Below are 26,571 nucleotides of genomic sequence, written 5' to 3'. Positions count from 1 at the left end.
ACCACTCCCTCTCTGAGAAGAAGAGGGACAGGAACGAAGCGACCGGTGTAGGATTTTATAGACTTCAGCCTGACCAAGTGCTCGGATACGTGATGGACGCTCCAGAGTTGGAGGGGACCTTGTGCCACGCTGTCACCTGCTGGAACCTGAGGTGACAAATTGCTCTCATTACACCTAGGACAGAGCTCCACATATAGCACTATTAGCGCAGCTATTTCTGCTAATGGCTGCGTTACACTCTTCCAGATAGATCAATTACAGCGTGTGGGCCATGGTCTCAGCCACCTCTTAAATCAATTATGGGCCATTACATATCGCGGAAGACCTCTTCTGTAGACCTCCACAGTGATTGGCCGCCCCTGATGGGTTGGTCTGATGAAGAAGTGTCTTGAAAATGTCACTGATGTGAAAAACTCTCAGTCAAAAATCTTGTGCGGACGACTGGAGCGTGATTGTGAAGTTTTACTTTCCTGTGCTGTGGAGTGGGACTGGAGGAGGTTCACTGGAATGATCTCATCTTTTTACAGGATGAATTTTCTCTGGATGATTGCAAACATTTACTGTTTGTTTCTCTGAAATGCCACATTCAGTGTAGACTCTGCGGTACGCCGTGTATATCACTCTGACTTTCGTAGCTGAGTTCAGCTGGTCCTCGCTCGGTTTGCTCTGTAAACTGGTTGTGCCACTGGTCGGACAGTTTTGTGACAGTTATTATCAGCTCCCATCAACCCTACATGGGCCCACGGAGACGTGCTGATGTACCAGAAAGTGTATTCTCAATATTTTCCTTCTTTCATTCTAATTCTCTCCTCTTCTGCTGGTTCTGGGAGTCAGTAGTTCCAGCTACAATCTGTATCACATCAAATACGTCTGTTGAAATAATTGTACTTCTTTATTGTAATGATGCCTTTTAACCATACGTGATGCCCATTCTTTATTTTTCGGCGTATTTGTCTATGGTGACGGCGTTTCTCTGTTGTGATTGGTCCACGTGGTTCTGCACCCCTACACCTTCGAAGGTGGTCCCTCTGTTTGACCTGTAATAACCCTGGTCCCTATGAAGCTTCGGTAACCACGAGCCTAGAAGAGGGTGTGAGGGAGTTCCTCTCTACTATGTTTACAAAGTAGAACATCAGCCAAGAAAGGCAACATTAAATTTGGGGGCTGATTTAGACAATAATACCACATAAAATACTACATGGACCTTGGCGGAGGGCTGCGTTCCTCACGAGTGTTTCTGATAATTTGCCCAAACGGTTCATTTCCTGGACTGGACGATTACTCCTCCAACAACCGTGACTTGGATGCGTGTTTTCTTTCTTCCTGATGCAACAGACAACAACACATGGGGACGAGTATTCCAGCAGCAGAATAAACCACAAATTTGTTTGAACACGTCCTTAAACACATCCACCTCAGTAAGCAGGACTCCAGCGCCTCAGCAACCCTGGCCTCTGTTGTATAGTGTCTAGTCCACAACAAGGATCACCGCGGCGACGTGAACTCACATTCTCTGCCTACAACGCTGATGGGCTCCAGGTCTTGGGGGAACGGCGTGGCTCCTGAGGACAGCTGAGGTACGAAGGCGGTTAAGGTGAGAGCCAGGAGAGCTGGCAGGACGGGGCGAGGCGAGCCGGGCATCCGCCTCATTTTGGCAGAAGAGGAGACCTCAGCAGAAAGACATGGCCCACAGCAGATTCACCTCCCACCTGAGAGGAGACAAAGACGTCAGAGTGAAGACGGTATCTGAGCAGGGTGATCTCACTGTATCGATACCATACTGTTAGTACTGGCGGTTCTGCCACAGTGTGTGTGTGTGTGTGTGTGTGTGTGTGTGTGTGTGTGTGTGTGTGTGTGCATATAACAGGAAACGCCTCTTCTCATACTCAAACCTTCAGTGCAACTATTATGTGATGACAGTAGAAGGTGACAGCTACTTTCTTATTAGCATGCAAGACCTTACATCATTGCAGTGATGTAATTAAGTGTCTGCTAGTGTGCAGACAGAAAAAAAAAAGATGGATGGAGTCAGAGAGAGAACAAGACACAGGGATGACCTGCCTCATTTACTGCCAACAAACGCCTTTCACAGGTGACTTGGAGCAGTTACGCTGAGGAGGACACTCACGCTGACAACAGGGATTACAATCAATAAAGTCAATATTCACCCAGCAGCTCACTGTAACTGCTATCCCAGTTAATCCAAGATAATGTGAAAGGAATAATCAAAGGAGACGGACTGGTTAGCGCTGACACCACAGAAAGACGACACCATGGCCCCTTCAGGTGGAGTTTCCCCACAAAAACATGCACAGTTGTTGGGAAACTCCGAGCTGACCGCAGGAATGTTTTTCCTGTTCCTGTTTTCCTGGCAGAAAATACGGAAAGCGCGGGGGACAGATCCCCTCTGCACATGTGCAACAAAGAGAGCGGCCACTCCTCCCGTTGGCAGTAGCTAACGGCTAACTGTAAGCCAAAACTGATCAGTCTAATCAATACTGATGACACGTGGTAATTCCATGACTAAATGACAACTTAAACATCGTCCAGTAACAGTCAGCCTCTAGCCAGCAGCTGCAGGAGCGTCGGGTGCTGTGTGGGCACGCATTCAAAAATACATATGGAAGGAGTGAATGACAATTTCACCTGGCACTTTTGGAAAAAAAAAAAAAAAAAGTTTGTCTGGTAAACAGGAAGTGATTCATCCATTCAGTCGTTTCTAGACATTTTAAGAATCACTTGTTTTGCATAATTAGAGGAGCAAATCAGCAACCAAGCTAAGAGCAAACTTTGTAAACAGAGAAGTCAGAAATAAAGATGTAACAACAGCCTAGACCGGTTCTGACAAATGATCTCGCAGAGGCACAAAAATACAGCTTTATGATGCAGAGTTGCTGCAACCTCGTCTGCAGGAAGTCACCCGTTATCATTTTCAATCAACTGTTTTCACCCAAAACGTTCAGATGAAAGTCAAAGAGGGAGAGAAGAGCTCGAGCACCCGGCTGTGATTGTGTGGAAATATTAATTTTCACATCTGTTTCATGTCTGAAGGAGGAGACAGCGACAGATGGATGACAGAGAATTTTGTCTGAACTAACTTCACACCGCCGTGACCGATGCTAACCGCCAACTTATTAAAGACAACATGTCCGCTGTAGGGGTTCTCACAAGCCCTCGCCGGTTTATGTGCTGTGTTGTCTGGCAATGAAACAATGAGACCACATGGTTTTAAGTGGGAGCAGAAAATTAAGTCAACAGAGACATGAACTGCCATCAATACTGATAATAGTCTGCTTCATTTAAATGCAAGGGAGAAAGCCGCATTTAGCGATGAGGTCAAGCGACGATCGCAACCCCATAAATCGAGGGGAGAAGGCGGATGTCTGCTTGTGTTTACTTTGTGAATTATAACAGCTTGTGTGGCCAGCCGCAGGCTGGATATGAGACAATGTACCTGATGAATTAAACTCATTTGCCAGAAAATGAGGACAGCCATTTGAAGAAACAGATTATGTCACAGTGGAGACAAATCCATTAAAAAAAAAAAAATCCCTTAACAGAGGAACCGAGAGGGTTGAATTCACTTTGATCATGTAAATATTTAGATTACCAGGAAAAAACTGCAGTTAAACACAAATCAAAGAGTCCCAACGTCTCTTCATTAACATGCAAAGACAGAAAAACATCAGCACTTCATCGAGGGAGCGCCACCCAGAAAGGAAGGAAGGCATCATTTATTGACGTTCGCCAGCAGCACGCCATGATTATGCAGGCAAGGCGACCATATAAAAGACCAGTCGTATGCACTGAAGCTCACGCTAGCACTTCCACTACAACCAAACTGCCTCCTGATGACTTAATCATTATCTGGGGCAGCTGCGGGGACGTTTCGCCGGTTTTACAACATCTAGTGGTGCGAGAAATGTGCTAAAGCTGTGAGCTTCTGTACAAGAGCAGGACCAAAGATGCCATTCTGCCTCTCAGCCGTATCAAATTCAGGATTAAAGAATATTGATCGCCACTGCACTGCAACACTCTGTGTATGCAGCACACTAAAGAGAAACAGCAGCTGTGATGCAACACGCTAAACAAAGCAAGCGTCTTTGGCTGCCTCTTGCTGGAGAACTGGTTAGTCAGAGCTGTTGTGGCCCCAGGACGTTTTCCAGACAGGAAACATTGGGAGAGGGAGTTGGCCAAGTAGGAGCGAAGCCTTTATTAAAGTCCTTTCACAGCGACGTGTAATGCTGTATTAGGATCAAACTCCTCGCCCCCTGAGGAGGACTGAGCTTTGGGAATTATTGTTCCAGGACCCAAAAACAAACCTGATCAACACTCGAGGTGTTGTGACAACTTTCCACTTGGTCAAGTGGCTCTCAGTTGCTGCACAGCACTTCCCTCCACGCAGGATCTTATTCTTGAATTATGTAGTTGTTAGACTCATCCCTCCATCTTCCCCCTCTCCTCCTGTTCAGGGTGGTGGGGGTGGAGCCTGTCCCTGCAGCCTCCCCCCTGGACAGGTCACCAGTCCATGTCAGGGCCAACACATAGAGACAGACAACCATTGGCTCTCCCAGCCACGCCTACGGTCAATTTAGAGTCTGGATTAACCTGGTCCCTCTTGATGTCTTTGGACTGTGGAGGAAGCTGGAGTACCAGAGAGAACCCAGCAGGAACAGGGAGAACATGGAGACTCACCCAGAAAGACCCCGTGCTGCAGCCGGGGCTCCACCCACAACCTTCTTGCTGGGGGGCCACAGGGAGGACCACTGCTCCACTGGGCCGCCCCTGCTGGTTAACAGGAATATTACACCTTTATTTAAACCTTTTTAAGTTCAAATAGGAAATAAACAGCTGGAACTAAAAGTTGCTGGCTTTTGGTTTTGATGAGAGATGTGATGTTTTGACGACTCTCACTCTCTCACACACACACACACACACACACACACTCGCGCACGGTTACAACTAACAAAGTAACATGAATGAATGAATGGTGGATGAATGCCTGAGACTTGTCAACTGGTAAAAATTGGTGTCACTCACATCTTGAGCTTTGTTACAGTGCTGCAAACATCCTGGTACAACTGAGGAAAAATTGGCTGCGTATCCCATGTTAACCTTTCCAGCGAAATTCAACTCCACTAAATGCAGAGCAGACTTTTTTTTCTTTTTTTTTTTTTAAACCTCTGATGTTAACGTTTGAGTCCCCATACAAGTGAGGACTTTCTTGATTTTAGCCAACACAAAGTGTAATCAGTTAATTACTTTCTGTGAGGTCTGGGAGGGAGTGGACGGCTGATGAGCTGACAGCTGTCGGAGGGAAATAAGCCATCGCTTATCCCATCCAATGTTTGCTCTCTGTGTTCTGGAGTTTGGACCAGAAGCCTTGATTTATTTTGTTTTTAATGAACTGGACTTTTTGGCCATCTGGGAGATACTGGCAGCTGGCTCTGGTTGGATGATAGGTTTGCGAACGCTACGGCACTCCATTTGCTGTCTGACATCCATTTATCCAAAGACATCGCATCTGTGAAGACGTATCCTCCTCAGAGCATCAGGGATTCTCAGAGCATTTCACTTTTGCAGCATTGTAACTTAAATAATAATATAAATTTAGACTTTATGGATTGGCATGGATGGGGCCATGGAGTCATTTAAATTCGTACATAAACTCCTGTGAGTAAATTTTTATGTTTCACGCCCCCCGCGGGGCCTGGGATAATGGTCCCATAAAGAGTCACACTTAAAATCTAAACTGTATCCTCGATCAACTGCGTGGCTCCGTGCACCTGTCCACTCGTGGGATCCCCACTGTCTGCCAACACCTGCTGCTCACAACCAAACAGCGGAGCAAAATTATCCTCCAATATTCCCTCAACTGGCCGGTGGCAGCGAGGCTAATCCGCTCGCTAAAGCTACAGAATAGGGTATACTTGTCACCTCCCGCCTCTGTGCACCAGGATACTTCTCAGCCCCTCATCTGTGGCCCTTTTCCAGCTCCACGCCGACATGTTTGTGGGACTCGCTGGCCTGTATATTGAGCGGGCATATCCCCGGTCTCCTTGATCATTTCTAAACAGTTAGCCACATTAGCCCTTGCTCTCTGAAGGCCAGTAAGAAACAGATTTGAGATCATAACACTTGATGATGGCAAGCAGGTGATGGTGCTGAGACCCCCACCAGAGGGCTGCAATGACCCTAGAGGTGGGGCAGTGGAGGGTCTGCGGTTGAGCTCAACATTCGCTGTGAAAAACTGTTGAAAGTTATTCAATGTTGTTGTTGTTTTATCATCATCAGGTGAGCACTGTTGTCTCCCACCCAGAGGGTCCCGGGTCCTGGACCAGGCTGCACCAGGTCCGCTCTGTCATTTTTGCATGTTCTGGACGGAGGAGGAAACAAAGACGTATGAAGCATGAGACAGTCAAGACTTCTCTACTTCTGCTTGGACGGCCTCCCGGCCCGTCTCGCTCTCTCAGCCTCCAAAGCCTGCCGCTCCTCCTCTGTGTGTATTCCGGTTTAAATAGATCAGGATCAGGGTCTTGTTCTGTCCAGCAGTAATCCTCCTCATCCTCTCTTACAAACTCAGCCATGATTAGTAGCAGCAGTCGCTCTTCTGGCCATCAGCAAGCGTTCGTTTGTCCTGATTTTCAACAGTTTCTGAAGCAAATGTGTAACACAACTCTGTTTCTAGCAGTTCAGATAAAAAAAAACATTGTGATTTTGTATGTGAGGATTTTTTGAGGGATCTTTCTGTACTGCACTACAGCTAGCGTTTATTGCAGCTAAGCTAACCAGCGTTCAGCTGTCTGGTGGAGGTGTGGAGCTCTGGGGGGGGGTTATGTGTTGGTCTGACACTCAAAATAATGAACATTAAGTGTATTCCTGAGAAGGTTCATTAAAAAACAATACGTCTGAGTTGGATGTTTTCCACTCCCCTGGTTTCCTCTGTGTGCTGCGGCTTTCTCTCACCTACCAGAAACATTCAGATTAGAGCAAACGTGAAGATGCATCAGCCCCGATGACTGGAAACACGGGTGATAAAGTGTTGGAGCGGATGGATGGATGGATAATAAACTTAATATAACAGGGTGTCGAGCTTTCCTTGCTTTATCAAACTCCCCCTCTAAACCTGCCTGCTGATTTGTTTGTGTCACGACAAGCTCATGTGAACCGAGGAAAACAACTCATGATGTGAGTGGTGTGTGATGAGACAACCACGTCATTGTTGAGGCCTGAGCCGTATTGTCCCTCCTCAAACTCCTTCAGGAAGGTTCCCTGCAGTCCCATGACACGAATCACACAGTGCATCACCACCACCACCACCACCACCACCATCATCATTGTCTGCAGAGCTGTTTTTCTCTTTAGCGCTCACATTCTTCCAAGAGTTCGCTCTGCACAGCTGACATTCTAATGATGTAAAAACGCCCTGCTGCAGACGCACGCACGAGTCAGAGAAGATCAACCATCAATATTCCTTGCGAAAAAATATCATTGGACAATTTTGTCTTGATTGCTGCTATTCTCTCCCTTCGCCGGCGGTTATTTCAACTTTGCACTCAACCCTCTCAGACTGGAGAAACTTTACTAATTAGATTTCCAATGGCTACCCACGTAGACGTCTCCGCAGCAAATTGGAATTGGGATCAAGGAGCACCGGGCAATAATTGGGAGAACAACCCCCACAGGACAGTTTTATAGTTTCAGACGGGTGCTACATGTGGCGTAAATGAGTTCACCCTAGTGTACTTAGAACCGCGCTCCAATTAAAAATACATTTATTTTCACGTACATTTTAAATATCAATAACAAGTGTGTTTAAACGCAGAGCTGCAGTCTTCACTGAGATGAGAAAGTTCACATTCTCACGCCGAGGACGCATCGACAGCGCCGTCCAGCCTCGCTTCAATGACCGTGCTTTTTGTTTTTTTCCCTCAGAAGACAGACTGGAGGATGAAAAGGAACTGCTTGTCTGGAAAGTTGGAGATGAACTGATGATAAAATTGATTACAGCTGGGTGACAAACCTCAGTACTTCTACTCCATCAAACTTCAGTACTAGTGAGTACTGAAAGATTCCTTGAAATTCAACAGCAAATCCCAACGCGGGGTAGTAAACTTCTTTTTTAAGCTGTAAATTGGAGTTAAATTATGCAAGTAGTTTTGTGTGTGTGTGTGTGTGTGTGTGTGTGTGTGTGTGTGTGTGTGTGTGGAAAGGAGCTGCATTGATTTTAATTTGCATCAAATTAAGTATTTCTCAGGGACTGGAATAAGCAAAATTCTGGATTCTGAAGCTGGCCAACCCTTTCACAGTTGCACCCAAATTGGTGTGCGGTTTACATCAATGACATCATAGAAAACCCTAAGAAAAGAAGAATTCCAAAAAACAAGACAATAGAAAAGATGGTGGCATCACCAGTCAATTGTGATGTTACACTGAAGCGAATGCAGAGCTGAGGTTCACATCAGCTGGATTAGGAGCATTCTGAGTCAACTGGAGCGTTCCTCATTACATCTGACAGGAGATCGTGCAGTGTTCATGTTCTGATGACCAGTAAAAGTGCAATTCTGTCTCTCCCAGTTCATCCTGCTCTTGTTAGTCTGAAATAACTGCCAGGAGGCGTTCGCAAGTTGGCTGCTGAGTAGCGAGACTTTCCTAGAAGGACAGTGATTATATGTTGCTATACTCTCATCATGAGATCACACGTCAGCGATGAGATTCGCGACGTTGCCCTGCCACCGACCAGGCAGATGCTGCGTATCAACTCATCGCTGAGACATCCAAGCTGGGCTGCTGAATACAAACACATCAGATGAAGGAGACGGGGATCTCGGTGCACTTCAAAGCCTCGCGGTGGTAAAAACAGAGCGGCTCCAGGGGATATCCATAGCAACATTTTAAAAAGTCCATTAGCATCTTAAGTCAAAGAGGAGTGACAGCTGGCTTCTTTTTGACCAAGAATAGAAAATCAATGCCCTCCCCCCTCGTTTCTTCTCTGCTCTTCAGTTAGTTTGTCACCTGCCTGGTGGACGTTTAATGTAGTCAGATTCTGAATGTCTGTATTGTACTGTGGCAGGGAGGGGGCACGATGGCATCCAGGATGAGAAGTGTCTGTCAGGGGAGGTTGGGACCCTCCTTGCCATCAATGCCACTCAGCCTGCTCTCAGGGGAACGCGCTTTAACCTCGGCGCCCACGGAGTTCACACAAGTGACAGTTTGTCCTGTTGCAGAGGCCATCGATTTCCACCTCATGTCGGACCACTCTACTCTCTTCTCATCGAAGAATCCCCACAGATTAGAGCTCGGGTTAAACTTGAGCTTCCACGGCAAATCTTTAGAGAATTGATGTCAAAGCAAAACCAAGACGACTGCGAGCGTAGACAAAAGTTCTGGGGATTAGAAATACGCCGCTGACGGAACTCTTCCGTTGTGAGAGCAAAGATGCAAATATTGGTGTCTGGCTGAGCACCGGGTTTTCAATCAGAGAGGAAATTGCTGCCTGACACCCACTGCTTCACGGAGGGGTATCACTCTCGGAGAGAAGTACCAGCGCCTGGAGGCAGGCGGGCCGACTGTCAGGACTTCTTTCTACAGAGGACGAGTTGGCCAGACTTCACACAGAGGGATCTATGCAGGACTCAGACAGCGAGACGGTTCTCTGATCGATCCAAAAAACCACTGCAGGCATCATCCATTGTCTTCATGTCTACTTGGGAGAAAAACCCAGAGGGTTATCAGCGGAATCCTCTCCGTCTGCCTGTAGTTAATTATTTAGATTCCTCTTCAGAGAGGCCGGTCTGTGCCCCCGTCAATCAGAGCCCACCTTCAATCTAATGAGCCTTACCTCAGGTAGTCTAATCAAACAGATGAGTTTAAAATATGCTGGCCGGCATTTTGTGCTCGCCTGTCTTCCTCACTTCTCCTCTTCATACATAAAAGTGAATGTTAACTAACTGCTTCCCTTCTCCATCTCCCTGCCATCTATAATTCACACTGTTATTGAGAAACACTACCTGAACCCCGTATTGACAGAAATCCAAGCGCTGTCATTCCCTCAAGGGCGTCATAATTGGATACCCCCTGATGCCACTGCTGTGAAATACAGAGCAAGAGGGGGAAAGTGTTGTTTTCTGTTTTTGTGGGTTTCTATTTTTACGTTTCTATTTCAGGGTTGCCTATCTGACCCGACAGGCCAAGTCTGCCAGCTTATCGAATTTAGCTAAATCCCTGGGTGGCGTTTAGAGGTGGCTAAGACAATGTGAAGAGTCTCAACTTTACCAAGTGGGATTGTAAAGACGGATCGCTGAACGAAGGGCAACAGTGTTATTTCATTAATTGTCAGGAGCATTCGCTTGTGTGAATGAAAATTAAAATCAATGTCTCATGTCACGCAGCTCTAATCCCCATGAATAATGAAAGACAGCAGCCAAATTTTCTGTGGAATTAAAGGGTGACATTTACAATGTAATAAATAATATATTTTGAAAATGCATTTCCATGTTACAATTTTGAAGATAAGATCCGTGTTCACGCTGATAATATGCATGCATCCAATTCAACAGCCTCTCAGATGCCAGATGCTCTTTTCTGCTCCTGCACTAAAACAACGGAGAAGGCAGCGGATAAATAAAATCGACAAAATCAGACGTATTCTCCTGCCCCAGAATGCTTTGCCTGAGCCGGCCGTGCTTCCCACAGAACTACTAACCCCCACAGAAAATGGAAAATGGACTACTTAGAGTAGGTAGCACTTTTCTTGTCTTCTGACCACTCAAAGTGCTTTGCAACACATTCAGCCATTCACACACTGATGGCGGAGTTCCAACCTGCTCATCAGGAGCAGTAAGCGCTTCAGTCCCCTTGGGCCATGGATGTAGTCAATATGCAACAGACCGGCAGGCAGGATGAAAATACAAGGATTTACGAAGGGAGCAAGCTGGGCCAGAGAAAGAGGGAAGATTTCTGGTTGCAAGGAGAAGGATATTCAAACCCAAGCAAAGCGAAGAGAGCGGTGTCAGTTTGAGCTCTGTGCGAAAGCAAACCAAGTGGTTAGAGGATTTGGCGCAGTGCTAATATACCTCATTAATACTCTGATCAGGCGCTGTGTAAAGGGTTTTCAAAAGGCTTGGCTCGGCAAAACCTTCTCATCCTGCAGTCGATGCAAAAGACACAAAACACCATAAATAAATCTATAGCAAAAAAACATTCGAGCTCTGCCAGGCTCCCGAGAATAAGAACAATACGCGAAGGGTTCGGAGGCACAGGAAACTGGTTCATCAGGATCTCCCAAAGTTTTCGAAAGCTCGGGGGTCACCGATCTTCTCATCCCCTCTGATGTCAGCAACAAAAGACCAAATCTACCCACTTATATACGTGTTCATAGTATCCTAGAATACATATATGACCTTAAAACAAGACTTTTAAAAGTGGTTTTGATTGTTGTGTTGTGGGAAAAACACAACAACAAAGCATCAGCTCATATTTGTACAAAGCTGCCTGGTGGAAGTATGACTCCTCATCGGTGTCGCAGTTGGAGCCGGCGGATGTTCAGGTGATAGCTTCAGCAGATCCACATACAACTTTTTATTTGCAGTTGCCTGGCTGGTTCAGCGGAAAACCGCCACTTTAAGGACTTCACGGTGGCTTTGTGTCCATTCGCTCGGCGGCGGGACAAAAAAGATTGAGACTTCACTATTAACACACAGGCTCTTTGATCTCGATCTCCCCTGTGGTACCAATTAGCTCGCTGCACCGTTTGCATTTCAAACTTCCTATTTTGAAAGATATCCTGCATGAATTATCAAACAACTGGAACTTGAATTTCCTCTCGACAAAGAGAGAATTATGAGTGGCATATGCATGAAGTTTGGCTCATTCCAGTAGGGGAAATTAATGAGCAGATATTGAGTTTCCTGCACTGATAACTGCTGCCTCGACTTTTATCTTCCATCCTGATGCAATGGCAAGAACTCCTGCCTCTTTCTGTACCTCTTGACTAAAGTACAGCTTAACGCTTCCGGTGTGCCAAAACAGACTCTCTACTAAACACGTGAAGGTAAAGTAGGTGATCAAACACGGATTAATCAGTGTGATGAATCCTCCACTGACCCAGTACGTTTACCTGAGGTTAGAGGAAGCTGTCTTATTGCGGTACGCCTGGAATGGACTGGAGAAATGAGCAACTCGTTATGTTAGCAGCAGGTATGGATTTTAAGCTGCTACAGTGGCACCATTTGTTCTGGCCGCCCTGCAGCACACAAACATCCGTCTCTATGAAGGTTGTTTGTTTTGTTTTTTAAACCTTGGGGACCGTGGCGTTGCATGATGAGGCAAAAATAGACCTTCCAAAAATCGAGAGATGTGATCAGCTCGAAACTGACTCCAATACTGAAAGACCCGGGATGGACCTGGGGTGGACATGGAACAAAACTGGACAGTTGACGGCATGTAAACATGTTAGTCTGACCGAAATCATACCTGTCAGAGTTACACTAACGTATGTAGATAATTAAGTTGGCAATCAAATCACAACGGCATGAGTTCACTTTTATTGGCTCCAAATTGATACACCTGGAAGTCCAACAGCGTACAGTCGAGGTGCTAGCTTGTTTGGTAAGTGACACAGAAGCAGAACTGAACGCTGTCAGGAGGAAATGCCCCCACCTGGGCATATTTTGATCTATCCTTGTTCAAGTACACTGTCCAAGCATGCGTGAACCTGGAGGAACTCCAGCTCTGCTGCAGCTACACATGTAAACCCACCGATTGTTAGCGCAGGCAATCACACAGCCATCACCTAGAACATCCATTCCTGTCACATTACCACCCAGCAAAGTCATACAGAGAGGGGGAGAGAGAAAAACGCCACCAAGGGAACGTGTGACAAAAAAGACATTTGGTGAATTTCAGATGAACTAGCACAAAAGTAGCTAGGCTCGCTTTTCCAAATGAATTATTTTTGCAATCGGAGCGGTCGATACTGATGAAGGGAAATATAAATCACTGGTAAAAGTGAGGTTTTGCGGAGAAAGAGCCATGCAAAGATAATGGCATCATCAGGCCTGTGTGCTTCGCCGTTCCTGGTAAGATTAAACACTTCATCATTGTCTCAGGGACAAACGGTCTCTGTACGCGGAGCATGCATCCAATTATTAGACACCTTTTCTGCTCAAACTCAACATCCATGTGGCAGCTTCATAACACACCAGAAGCTCTTAAGAGGACGGATGAAAAGAGGCAGCAGTCTTATCAGGAGAGAGCTACCTTTCAGGGCAGTAGCCCACAGTGGCAGCTGACCTTACTTTCATTACTGCTGTCTCACACTGATGATATCATCTAAACACACACTGAAAGACCCAGAAGCTTTCAAGCTCAGTTTATCTCTTTAACAACTCCGTCTCTCCCAAGAAAAGCCCACGGCCACAGGGATTCATGCAGCGGGGGCCGTGCGGCTCTTCTTACCTCATCAACTCCATCAAGGAATACTGGGGGAAGGTAGACAGGCCATGAAGCAATGGAATGGGACATTAGCGGTGACGGTGGCAAAGACAGTAAATCTAAATGAGGAAGATGAGGGGGAGGGGACTGACAGCATCTCACAGCTCACTGGTCTGGAATCAGCCAGACAATCAATTCCAGCACTCAGTTAAAGGCTGGCAGCTCTGGCTTCAACAGCATCACAGGAGGCGCCACATTACCAAGAGTGTGTGGGGCGAGTTCCTTTAATGACGAGTCACAGTGGTCAAATTGGATTTCATACAGGACGAACCGTGACGTGCAGACGCTCAACTCAGACCGCCCTCCTGCAACCAATGCCTGGGATGAGCCGACTGTTTTCTACTTACGTTTTTTATTCATTACATATTATTATATGTTGGATAACTTACATAGACCGGACGCAACATCCCACTTGTTATTCAGGACTTGAGACGCTTGTCACATTAGTAACCTCCATGAACTTCCATGTCCAAAATATACTGAATGAAGAGTTTCACAGAGAAGCCAAAGGTCAAGTGGACGCTGACAATCCCACTCGGCTCGGAAAGCACTCAGGTTTTAGGAGCTCATTTAGCCATGTTTAAATCCAAACCGGTAAAAAATATGAATGAATGACACTCTGGGCTAGGGCCAGGCGAAGGGACGGACGCAAAGGTGTCTTTTGCAGAATCCACAACATAACCGAAGTCGTGCACTTTATTTGTGGATGTACCAATAAACAAACCGAGATGGCGAAACAAGCATCTCTGCTGTTAATGTTTCACTAATTTTACACTACTAGTAACCCAAGACCACAAGTACTTCATAAGCTTCTGTTGCCAAGTAGAAGTATTGTTTTATATGTTTACGGAACTGTTGGAAGGAGTTCCGGAGCGTGTGACCAAGGGGCCGGTGTCCGTACACCTGACAGAGCACTGCTGTGTCTTTCAGCGTCTCGCTGGCTCTGCTGACCCTCATGCTGATCCAACATTAATGCATTCATCTTTGTTCCACTATCGCAGTTGAATGGCATCACGGAACCACGAGCAGACAGCAGGGCTAAAGAGACGGCACAGGCTGTCTCTGCTGGAGACGGTTCAGACAAAATTCTGAAGTTCTGCTGGGCTCCGGGTCACTTTGATCAAGGCGTGTGTTTTTGAAGCCTGGACGTAGTCTGCACGGGAGCTCCTCCGCTCATGCATCACATCCGGATTGAAACTACTTTCATACAGCACAATAACACAGCCAGTCTCTCCTCACCAAATCTCATGTTTTTGCATGACCCCCCCCCCCCCCCCGAGTGGGAAGAGCACAATCCCCCATTCTACTGCAGGGGGGCGTCTCTACTGCAGCACAAAGATTTCACCCAAACTCAACTGTTATTACATCAACCCTTGATCGACCCTCACAGATGTAAACTGATTCTCTTCTCGTGGCGGCACCAGCCGCCACCGCCATCCACTGTTCCTCTGCCTTTAGTGTCTCTGGCTGCTTGTCTTCCTGGACGTGTCTAATGTGTCTGAGATGTGCGCTTAAGCGCCGCCAAGGTCTCCGTTTAGATAATGTAGCCTTTCCAGCACTTAAGGAGGATAAGCTCTTATCTCTGTCTAAATCCCTAACAGTCATTAGAGGCGGCAGGCCCTGATTAGAAGACCATTTAATTAGGGCTCAAATCATCCTCCCCGTCTTACAACATAAAGATCACAGCCACGGACGCAGTGGATTATACTGGCATTGTTTTAGCATGTCATTACGTCTACCTTGACATGACTAACGACTGGACTTCATTACAGCTGCAGGTGGTGGATACGATTGTGGAAACTGGATCTTATGAGGGTTCCATGAAACGGACGTCAGGCTGCTCTTTGTTTCTACTCATTATTTCAGGCAGAAACAGGAAGCAAAGGAAGGACTTGTCATGGCTACTGATTAGCATTTACATTAGCTAACAGCACTGAATGTTCATAAAGCCCTCAGGATGGTAGAGCAAGCAAACCGGAGGCTACGTCTGGTTAGCTGTCTGCTAACAAAAGTGGATGGTGGATCGCATCCTGCCAGACTTTGGAAATGGCGTCAGACCAACTTGTGATAGAGTCATGAGCCACTTCACCAGGACGGTGAGACATTCGAAACCATGTTTAAGATGCCGTTCAGGAGCAGAGCGCGCCACCTCTGGTTAGCGATGCGCTAACTTGAAAGTGAATAAGCCATTTCATGGTTCGGCTCTGGTAGAACGTGAATGTTATCGGACCAAACGGATCAGATTGTAGTTGTGAAACCAACTGGGACCTTTTGTCAGACACTTCATAACTCAGTGCTGCGGCACGTCACATGATTGACATAAAAGGGATTTAAAAATCTCAGCTGGGATTTTTGGATGTAAAATGAGTACAAGCAAGTTGAGTCATCACACACTGTAACTGTTTTTGTTTATTTTTTTGAGCAGGAAGAGCTGAGATGGCTTGCGGTGTTAATGCCCTCCGACACTGATTATCTGATATAAATTTGACATGAACAATTAAAAAAGGATTAAAACTGAGTGGAAAAAAATGCATTTTTCAAGTAATGGGAGCTTTAATATAAGAAATGTCTTAATGGGTCTGCACCATATGCTCATAACACCCGTTTGCCAGATGTCTAATAATTTGAGACTCGGTTTTCTTGACAGATTCTTCTTATTAGGTTCCTTGAGTTCTCCTACAAAGCTCCATTTCACTCCACTAATAAAAAAACAGCCCCTCATTGTGGTGGATGAAAGCAGCGCATGTAGTATTCATCTGTTGATTCTCTCATCAGTCCCCATCCAAAACTTTTCAGAAACACAAAGAGAATAAGAGCCAGTAGACAAGTTCATATCAGGAGGGCTGGGAGACAAGATGGAGGGGAAGAGATGAGACACGAGCAGAACTCCCCTCCTCCTTCGTCTCTTCATCTCATCGCTGAGTTCGACCGAGCTGTTTTAATAGAAGGACCGTAAGGAGACACGCGTGTATAATCGGGCAAGATCCTGGCGTTGGCGGGAAGTTGAGTCTGGGTGGTGGTATCATTAAGACGGAGTGCGTGATGAATGCACTCTGCTTGTCGGGCTTGAGATTCTCATTAGTCTGTGTTCAAGAGGAGACCAGAGGCCATTATTCTTGTGGCTGCAGAGACGAGTGAGAGAAGGTGCGTTGATGCTTGTATACAAGGAGGCATTTCAGGTGAAGTCGCCTGGCAGCCATTTTAGTCGATTATGTGGCAGTTGCTGCGACCATTTCCAGTGGAAATTTGAATTTGGGGTCATGTAATTGAAGCTTCTTGAGAGATCGGGCTGGAACTAATGATTCTGTCAGGAAAATTTCTCACATGCGCATCACGGCTTCCCGGAGCTCAACACAGACACGTTCAATTTGCTCCTTTTGTCCACCCCACAGCACAAAAGCCAAAACAAAAGCCGTACATGTAGCTGTCCAAAATGGCGGACCCGCTTGCACCTGTGTGACGAAGGCCAGCTGCAGGAGCAACATGGCCGACAGCAAACCTCTTTCCTCTGTGGCAGTACTTAACTGTTTCTTTCCTACTTCTTGCTGACCTCAGCTGGGATGACGGCAACACAACAGCAATCCTCTCAGCCTGCCTGCCAAGTTCCAACGCCGTTAACCATTATTTATGTTCTCCAGTGAAATGTGGCTGTGGGCGCCAGGGGTTTTTGACACAAAGCCTCCACAGGAAGAAACAAGGACACATGCTGTGCAACATAAGTACTGTGTGAAAATATATATTTAAGCTGCTTGTGTCTCCACCGGACACAATGGCGCTTAGCGTCTTTCAGTGTGAGATAGGAGTATGTATCCAGGAAACACATCCCTTAGTTCAGCGACGCCTGGTAACCAAATGTCATGTCACATTTCCAAACAGTCCCTTTGAGCCGCGGGAGGGACGAGGGAGGAGGAAGCTCAGCCTCACTGCCTGTGCCAGTTAGAGCTGTCTGGACGTCTGGACCAATCAATACTGGGAGACAAGCGTCTGCCCGCGTCTCCAGTTACTCTACCTCTGTCCCTGCAGCCTCCTCAGACATGAGCCATGTGCTGCCGGCTCATATCAGCAGCCGGCCTTATCACAAAGGCAATGTGCTGCCACAGAGGGAGGCTGCCGACACTTACATTTGTCACTGGTGATACAGTTTATCAAACTATTCCTGGAGTTCATCAGACTCTCAGCCTTATTTGCTCACTTACCCTCTCGAGAAATCCTCGGGCAGGATGACCTTGATGCTCCAACTCTGCATATTATTCATGATGTGCAGGCTTGTGCGGGGCTGCTCTCTGGTCTGTTAGCATCAGACAGGTTCCCTCCCATGTATTGTGATGCATTTTGGAGTATCACATTAAAGGCTGATGGGAACAGTGGAACCCAAGGAGGGGAAGAATTGGAAGTTCACAAAAAAATGTTGCCATTGTTTGAGGTGTCACAGAACAGCAGACTGAACCACTACTTTGAATGAGCTGCCGTCCTCACTGATATTCCCAAAACTGGGAATTTTTTGTGTGCAAATATCCCCCCATAAAACTGCCGACGAAAGAAAACTCAATTTTTCACTGATGGATGGATCTTCCTCTACTCTGTTTGTTAGCGGTGTCCCTAACATGTTTGCTGCTTCTATGTTAAATTTAACAAAGAAAAAGCCTTTAAGGTTTGTTTGAAGCGTTCGCAGAGAGTAACTGAATAAATAACGCTGCTCAAAACTTCCTTTTTAACATTCTCTAAAGCTCTCGCGTAACAAGGTCCCACACTCTGTCTCTGGTGTGTTTCACCACAACTGAGGGTGACCACCACCCTGACACGCTGTGAGGGGCGTGGTCTTTCAGCGGCTGTCCTCACCGCCGCCCTATCTGGCGTTCAGAACTTCCCAGACGTCGGTCAGCAGACGTCGCTCACGTCTCGCACCCCGAGACCCCCAGTTTTTGCCGAATATCACACAGACACCACATTTGCATTGTGCGAGGAGCTATAAAGCTGTCAAGTGCTTGTTTATATTTTCTACACTGTCGTGGTTTGTGAAAGACGATGTCAGAGGTGGAATTCAAGGTCATTTTTGAGGAGCATTTAATTGTTTCTGAAGCAAAAAAAAATCTGTGTGAATTCAGAGCTGCACTTAAAAGTTGAACTACGATCCACTGAATTCGTTAAGGTTTGCAAGAATGAAGTAAATCAGGAGAGTCATGCAGGAGAGGCAGAGGGACATGAAAAGCACTGAGGATGAGGAGGAAGGTCTGACGTATTAGCACTTAAACACTGAAACATTCATTTGAAAAACGGAAAAGACCTGTGCCTGAATAAAAATGCTAATAAGCCTTAAATAACACGATTTTTTTTTTTATTGATAATTATGTGTGTATTTGTCTGTTTTCTGTTCTGAGAATGGCTTTGAATCTGATGAACTGCTAACTTTCTCCCCGGTGCCCTGATATTTCTTCTTTATCTTTGTGGCCTGGCTGCCGTCCAAACTCTAACAAATCTGTTCTTAAAGGAGCTGCAGTTTCCTCTTTACAAAGTACAACCAAAGCAAACCAAGGGGCTTTTAGAAAAATGAATATTGTAAATATCCATAGCATTTACAGCAGCACCCGGGAGCATTAACAGGTGGCTGGCATCTCCAAGCAGCTGGTGGACTTTTCACAACCAAAATAAGAACATAAACCGTCAGTCTGGCTAATTTGTTACACTGTAGACTTCCCATTAAGTTCACTCTGGTTTGTACTTTATTAGCAGGAAAGATTTGCTCAAAAATGACCAAATAATACAAACAAACGGTTGTTTAGCCGTAACATCGCTGTCTCAATACATCGCATTTTTAAAAAGCAGTGGTTTCCACAGATGATGGCATTGAGGAATGAGCCACATTCACTTTAATCTGTGTGATTTCATTTCCTTGCTCCAGCCTCAGTGATTTGGAACTGCAGATGTCTTCTCTCAATGCTTAAGCCATTTGGCCATATGCCACTGTCGCCCTGCCGGTGACACGCGGGGATTTTAATCAGTCTTCTCAATGACGGAGCACATTCTCTTATTAAAACACAAGGCTTTGAGGCTTGTGAGAGCCTCCCGGCCCCGAGTCTTGGCTGCAAATCGCTCCATGGCTTAAGATTACCACATCTATTGCTGCCTTGCAAAGATAAATTAATACAAAAAATAACTGCTTGGACAAAGAGAGCATTTAGAGGACACAAACCCTGAAGGCTATCATTCAACAGAACTGTCCTCTTCAGTTACACTGAAACAGTTTCCTCATTAGCAGCGTTGTAGACAAACCAAGCACACGGGAAAACAAGCCTGACTGACTGAATGATTTATCTGTGCACCCCAGCGGCCTGTCACACAGGAGCATCGCTAATAATTAAACTTCCAGCAGCATTCCCCTCATCAATAGATTCCTTCTATTAGCCTACAATACACACATCTGTAATAAATCCAGGAGGGTAGCGCTGGCTCCTCTCCTGTCATTTCACATTATAGTGGTATCAGAGAAACAGCGAAGACAGGAAACATCCATCCCAACTAGCAGGACCCAGATTGGGGCTCATCTCTACCAGCATGCTGGTTCATCTGTATCACTCGCAGTGGCGTGCAGCCAGACGTCCCTCCAGGAGAGAGGTCTGGTTCGACACTCGATCCCTCTGCTACCATAGAAAAATGCTACCATGAGGCAAAGCTGCATCTTTCAACTGAATGAACAGAGGGGAGCTTATTTTATTCATCAAGTCTTTGTCAAATCGGGTCATTTTCAGCCTCAGAGTTTCTTGTTGTTGTAGCGAGAGAGACATTAAAGAGCGCCGCGAGGGGAGGACGGCGGACTGAAATAATCAGCTAATGACAAGCCCATACCTGCAACGCTCCGCCAGACTGTCATGTTTGCCTTTGTTACATAAAATTGAGCTTAAATCACACAAACGTGGACCGTGCAAAACAAAATTAATTCAGTTTTGATTTCAGTGGGATCATAAAAGTCTGTCTTCCTCGCTGGTACCGACCCGGTGGCCCGCTTCAGTCCACACGAACCACATTAGGAACACATAAACCATTTGTAGATTGGTTATGATGCGGATGCATTCTTGCAAACTCAAATTTGATTCGACCAAATCATTGGGCGTCACGCACAAATTCGTTCCAACACAAATGACAAACCCTCAATTTCGTCTTACAGACGGGAAGTGAAGCCTGCTGGGAAACCTGTTGTGCTCCTCTGCAACAATAACGAGGGTTTAAAAAAAAAAAATCTTTTCGTCCGCGACAACAGATTTGTGTGCAAGGACATCTCATCAAACAGGCCAAATATTTGCTGAGGAAGACTACAGCTGGAAATCTCTGATTCTGCCGTTCCAGGAGATCGAAGATATCAGCGGCAACACGCCCGGAGACAAACTGCTACAAGCTAAATAACAGGGATCTCACACAAGTCTGCAAATAGGTCAAATCTAATGCTCTGACATGACTTATATGGGCGACATTTTAACTTTACTGAAATTTAATTAATTTGGCTTTTGCCCTCAAAAGTAAACATCCAAGTGCACAGAGCATTAGCATAAATTAAACTTAATCCTACAACTGCAAAATAAAGTTCTTTTTGTGACCTTTAAGTGCTGTTTAAAACAAACACACTTAAACTTTGCTTGTGTCAAATGTAATTACAAACAGCCTCGAGTTGGAGTTTCAACCCACCTTCATTATTCAAATGCACCAAATGTTTAGGAAGCGAGCAGAGGGATGGAAGTGCCTGGAGAGGACAGATTTACAGGTGAAGCACCTGGATCCTGATCCTGACACACAAGTGTAGACAGCCATGTTTGCAGACCCTGGAGAAGCTTTTATGCTCTTATGGCTGGATTTCTTCCCCATGACAGGGAGAGGATGATTTATTTACACTCTGCAGCGGATTTGTGTTTGTACTCCAAGTTCTGGGCGCTTCCTTGTTTCTCTGGGAATGTGGCAAATGTGAACGCTTGTCCAGGATACCAGGACGCAGGCCTGTGGATTGTTTCTGCTGACAGACGGACAGAAGAGCCGATATCACAAATGAGAGCTTTTTCTTCCTCCTTTTTTTTTTCTCCTCACAGCTTGAAGACACGCAAATGCATGTCGCTGTAACAACCTGGCTCCTGTCCAGCCTTTCAGAGTGTCGGATAGCGTGTGGACATCTCATAAAACACTGCATGCTGGGAGAGATGTGTGCATGTTTCTGCTACGCGGGCTGGTTTAACCAGCCCAGAGAAATTGCATCACGTCAGTTCTCCCATGTGAGTGTAATTAGCAGCTGATAAACATGAAAATCAGCAAAAGGGTACTTTGAAGTCCAAATATTAGCCTGAAAGGCATATTTCAGAGGAAAGTCAACACAGCTCTCTAGGTAATCACATCACTGATTATTTCAGCTCAATTGGTGATCAATAAAAAATATTCTGGGATCTAAAAAGGGGTCAACTATCGAGGAACTTGGTTTTCCCTCTTTTCTTCGTGCATCTTTTATTTTTCCTCTGGAAGTGCGAGGGGCTGGAGGAGCATCAGCACTCCCACGACTCCAGAGATGCCAGTTAGGAAGGCCGGGCAGGAATTCATCACATCTGCTGATCGATGCGGACTGCTTAGGCCTCGCAGGTTCACCGAATGTTAAGCAACTGTGGGAAAGTTCTCCGGTCACGTCCCAGGTGAGCAGAGCGAAATCCAGTCATTATCCCGGGCTCCCGCCCACACAGCCAATGCAGCTTTTTAATTAAAAGGGAATCGGATCAGTTAACACCCACAACACGGCCGTGCACTTGTGAAAACCGGGTCTTGTTTTACGGCGATTTGGAGGCATATTTCCATGGCAGTGTTAACTCAAGAGCTGTATTCACTCTCATGTCCCTGTATTCAGAAACACAGATAACACGAGACTGGCGCAGCACCTTGTATGTAACATGTAGTTGCCTGCGTGTTGATTAATGCACCAAGGCAACAGTTCTCCTGGTCTAAACGCTAATGTGGTACCAGCGTTCTGCAGCTGAGACTTTGAAGGGTCCTCAACTGTTAGAGGAGTTCAGTGCGTTAGCGCGAGCATCCCCGTTCCTGATGGACCGCTGCCATTAATGGCCTTACATGGGTGGATCAAACTAAACGGGACTGTTTGTCAGAGATGTGAGCTCAGGAACAGCTAATGCTAACCTAGCATGCTAGTCAAGTCTGATTGTATGTGGCCTGAGAGCAGTTACGCAGGTGCTATCAGTCACTTTAGCTGCGTTACTGAACATCTTTTGTTAGCTTAAAAAACGTCTACTCATCTTTTCAGCTAACAAAGACGCATCTGGTGAATTCGCTGTAACATGGTTCACCCTAGTTTGTCACTGCAGCTGCCACAAGTGGCCTTCAGAAGAAACTCTAACGTGAGTTTCATAGCACCGGGGAGGCAAATCCAACAGCGTGTCCTGCCGACTCAGAGCTGCTGAAGCTCGTCAACTTGTTTTGTGTTTTTTCTGAGCAGCGGTGAGCCGCGGGTCTGTCAGCCGCCCAGCTGACACGGCAGCACGGCAAGCTCACATTCAGCAGCTGGACCAGGGATGATTTCAGCGTCAGACAATGAAGCCACGTTTGTGTTTGCTGCCCTTAAAGCATTTTTGTTGTTGTTTTTAACCAGAACTCAGCTTTGATGACATCGTATGTTCAAGCACACAATGTGTTTCTGAGGAGATTCCAACAAAAGACTGACGACCTGAATCGGGGGCTTACCTCATCAACATGCAGACATCGCAATGATCACCTTCTGGTCCATGTATTCCAGCTGCTTTGGAATACATCCCCTTAATCTACTCTTGACACCTTACAATGGCAGTGCATGCACCCCTAATTTATGGAGATGATCAGCAGCAAGTAGATTGAAGTCAGAATTTCTCTCAACAGCAATCCTGCGTTCTTTAGTTCCAGGATAGATTTCAGGGTGAGTCACAAAATCAAGGCCAACAAAGCTGAGCATGATGGGTTCCTGAGCCCAGCGGTGCCAGCGGACGTCACACGGCCACCATACAGGGTGGACTTTTCTTCTTTTGATCTGATTGTTGTTTTAACTCCACGTGATTTAAGCAAAGATGGCGTGTATTAAAAACCCTCCCGGGTACAGCTGTGAAGGATAACCAATTGGGGGAAAACGTCGACATCCTTAGGAAACATTAACGAGCAACGCCAGACAAACTATGATCTCACGAGAGGACGCGTTAGACTGAAAAACACCAGTGGGGTTTTTAGCCAAGCTGCATCCAAAGCTCATGGGTAAACACTGTTTGGATCTGGATAGAGAACCGCCTGCTGACATGTCTCGTACGTCAGTAGTGGTTCGTGTCTCGCGTAGGGTCCCACAGTCCCACCGGCCTACCATTAGTCTGAGCTGCGTCTCTCTGCCAAAATCCCTCAGCATCCCATTTCTTCTCCGAGCGGAGCCGAGCCCTGAGCCTCTGACAGTCTGCGAGCACCTCAGCTGCACACATCATTGATACTAATGGCGAAGGTGGAGGGTGGCGCGTGTGTTGGCTGGTGTGCTTGTGCATACTGGGGGGACAGGGACAAAAGTCAGGATTACAAAAAGTGGAGCATGTGCTGGTTGCCCTGCGACACCGAGATCAATTCAAGTCACTGCAGAAAATGGTATGACAACCAGTCTCCTCCCCATTGCCATCTGCCTCCTCTGTGCCAATTTGTCACAGCACATCTGAGTGTGGCCATGCCCTCATTTAACATTGAGCTGGAGCACTGCTGAGGGAAGAGCAGGAGGAAGAAAAGGAGAGGAGGAGAAAATAAGGGCACCGACAAAGACTGGAGGCCTCCAGGGCAAACGGGGAGGGAGGTCAACCTAAGTTTATCAGCGAGGCAAAGACAAGGAAGGTACACGAGAGGCTTCCTGGTGACTCAGATGGCTCAGGTGCGAACCACAAACCTGGAACACCTGAGTCTCTAATCTGGACTAGGACACATCTCTTCTTTCTTCCCTCTCTGAGCTTTCCACAAGGACAGAAGTGCCAAAAACCACATCTACGCCGGCAGCTGCGTTCTCAGCGTGGCACTGATTTGCAGGAATATTTTCTTAATTCTGTACGTGAAAAGACAAGTGCCAAAAGCAGGTTCCTGTAGAGAAGTGCTGCATGTAGAACAAGATTAATATTTTATTTTTTAGAGAGAACATTTTACACAAATGTGGCCATCAATCTGATTATGCAGGACTTAGAGCAGGGCAGGAACGTAACTGCCCGCCATGCTGCCCTGTTCCTGGCCTTGAAAATCACATGCCCACTGGCCACTTTGGCCTTGGTGCCCTGCAAGACTGCCTTCATTTTTTCCTTCTTTCTTTAATCTGCTTAATGCAGGGCTTTCTTTCTCTATTTAGCTCAAGTAGGCTGCCTTTGTTGAGCAGGAGAATTAATAAATCATACACATTCAAGATCAACTGCCATTGTATGTGAAGCACACGACTGCGTTAGTCATGAGAGGGAGGTTATATCTCGGTCCCATCAGCCCCCCAAAAAACACGGTAACACCCGCAAACATCTGGCTTTTGCCTGCAGTGGAAAAGAGTTTAATCTGCATTCAGTCACGGGTCAAATGACCCTGCTGTAGACTCGGGTATTTATCGGCTCCAATCAGCACCGCTAACATTGTGCAGTCAGTGTCTAGTGTGTAAATCAAACTGGAGCAGCAGATGTGAAACCAGCATCGCTGCTCTCTGCTGCACTGCAGGTTTGCCTTGTTCCATGTGTGTTTGCTCACCTTTTTACTCCAGTACATACAACAAACCTGCCCCCATGTGGGAGTGGGCTGTGGGAATGGGAGGAATCTATTTCGTGACAACTGATGCTTCCGTGTAAGAAGTGACAGAGTGAACCAGTGACTTTCTGCTAACGCTCGCTAACAACATGCTGCTTTGATTTAAACTCACTTCAATCTGAAGTTCCAGAAATGCATTTTTCTGTTTCTGACTTGGTTACGGCATCATTCTCAGTAAAATTAACATATTTAAATTGTCACCATTCCAACTGAATTAATCGACTGAGCAATTATAAACCAACAAAAGACAAACAACTTATATTTTGAACGACGCTGCTCAAATATTTTAGAAAGAGCTTCTTTTGTATTTTTTTAAGCTCGTTGAAGTTTGCGTGTTTGAGTGGATTAACTTGCCTTGCATGCAGTGCACGATGACTCGAGATGATACTGCAATACCGTACACAATAATCACAGTATGACAGCTTCTTATCGCAGCGCACAATTTTAAACTTCACGTCCTGGCGTGTGTCCTCAGTGACCTTGAAACTGTCCCAACACAAAATAAGTGGCCTTGACCTTTAAGTTCGCAAATTCCAGCTGACTGATAGTTTCAGTTTTAGAGGGCAGGATTTGGAAAGGACTTTCAGATGTTTTCTTTTGGAATACAAAGATTTTCCCTGTTTGATTCTTGTTAGTGAAGCATGTGGGCCAGGAACAAATCCCAACTATGCATCAAGCATCGTGCTGACACAGTGGCTGTATTGTCGAGTGAGTGGGTGACAAGATATGAAAGTAATGGCACTCCGTCTCTCTCTGCCTCCGTCTCTCACTCACATTTTTGGCACCATAATACCTCTATTCAGCTCAGTCTCATCATGTTTCACGTCCGTGCACCACCATTCACCGCTCTTCTGTCCCATTTCACTCCCTTTGATAACTCTGTGTCATCAAAATAGACAGGCAGAAAACGGCGTTCCACATTGGGGCCCTCACGCCTCCATGATGCCAGTTCAACCTCCTTGCTGTATACGCTCAACCTCCACGCAAAACTACCATGTACTGTTTCCTGGCTGTCAGCGGAGAGCTGTGCAAACCTGGTGGGCTTCTGTTCACTTTGAGTGACGCACGGCGCTCTACAGCGGTCAAACGTAGAGAGGCGAAGCCAAAAGAGGGATCAAAGCACAATAGCGGTGCTTTGAAAGGGGATAATGAATAAAGAGATGGTCCGACGTGAGCGTTTACCCTGTCAAACCGCTACAAGAGCTCACAAAGCTCGCGCTAGCTTGGCTAAAATAACATGTTAATGAAGCACCTCGACATGTTTGTTGTGGCACACAG

General features: G+C 46.2%; 1 protein-coding gene across 14 annotated transcripts in view; it reads right to left on the bottom strand.

Annotated features, from left to right (window-relative positions):
* sema6cb (semaphorin 6Cb) overlaps window positions 1-26,571 on the bottom strand; it is a 250,140-nt gene that overhangs the window by 73,703 nt on the left and 149,866 nt on the right. For all 14 annotated transcript variants that reach the window (XM_086217684.1, XM_086217688.1, XM_086217687.1 and 11 more), the window contains one exon: window positions 1,509-1,709. In XM_086217684.1, the coding sequence (XP_086073810.1) occupies window positions 1,509-1,650 (142 nt within the window). In that variant the 5' untranslated portion in view covers window positions 1,651-1,709. The remainder of the gene's footprint in view (window positions 1-1,508; window positions 1,710-26,571) is intronic.

Source organism: Aulostomus chinensis, chromosome 11 (assembly GCF_037954235.1).
Source record: "Aulostomus chinensis isolate RoL2024-O1b breed Wild chromosome 11, RoL_Achi_v1.0, whole genome shotgun sequence".
NCBI lineage: Eukaryota > Metazoa > Chordata > Actinopteri > Syngnathiformes > Aulostomidae > Aulostomus > Aulostomus chinensis.
This window is presented reverse-complemented; position numbering and strand designations above follow the sequence as displayed.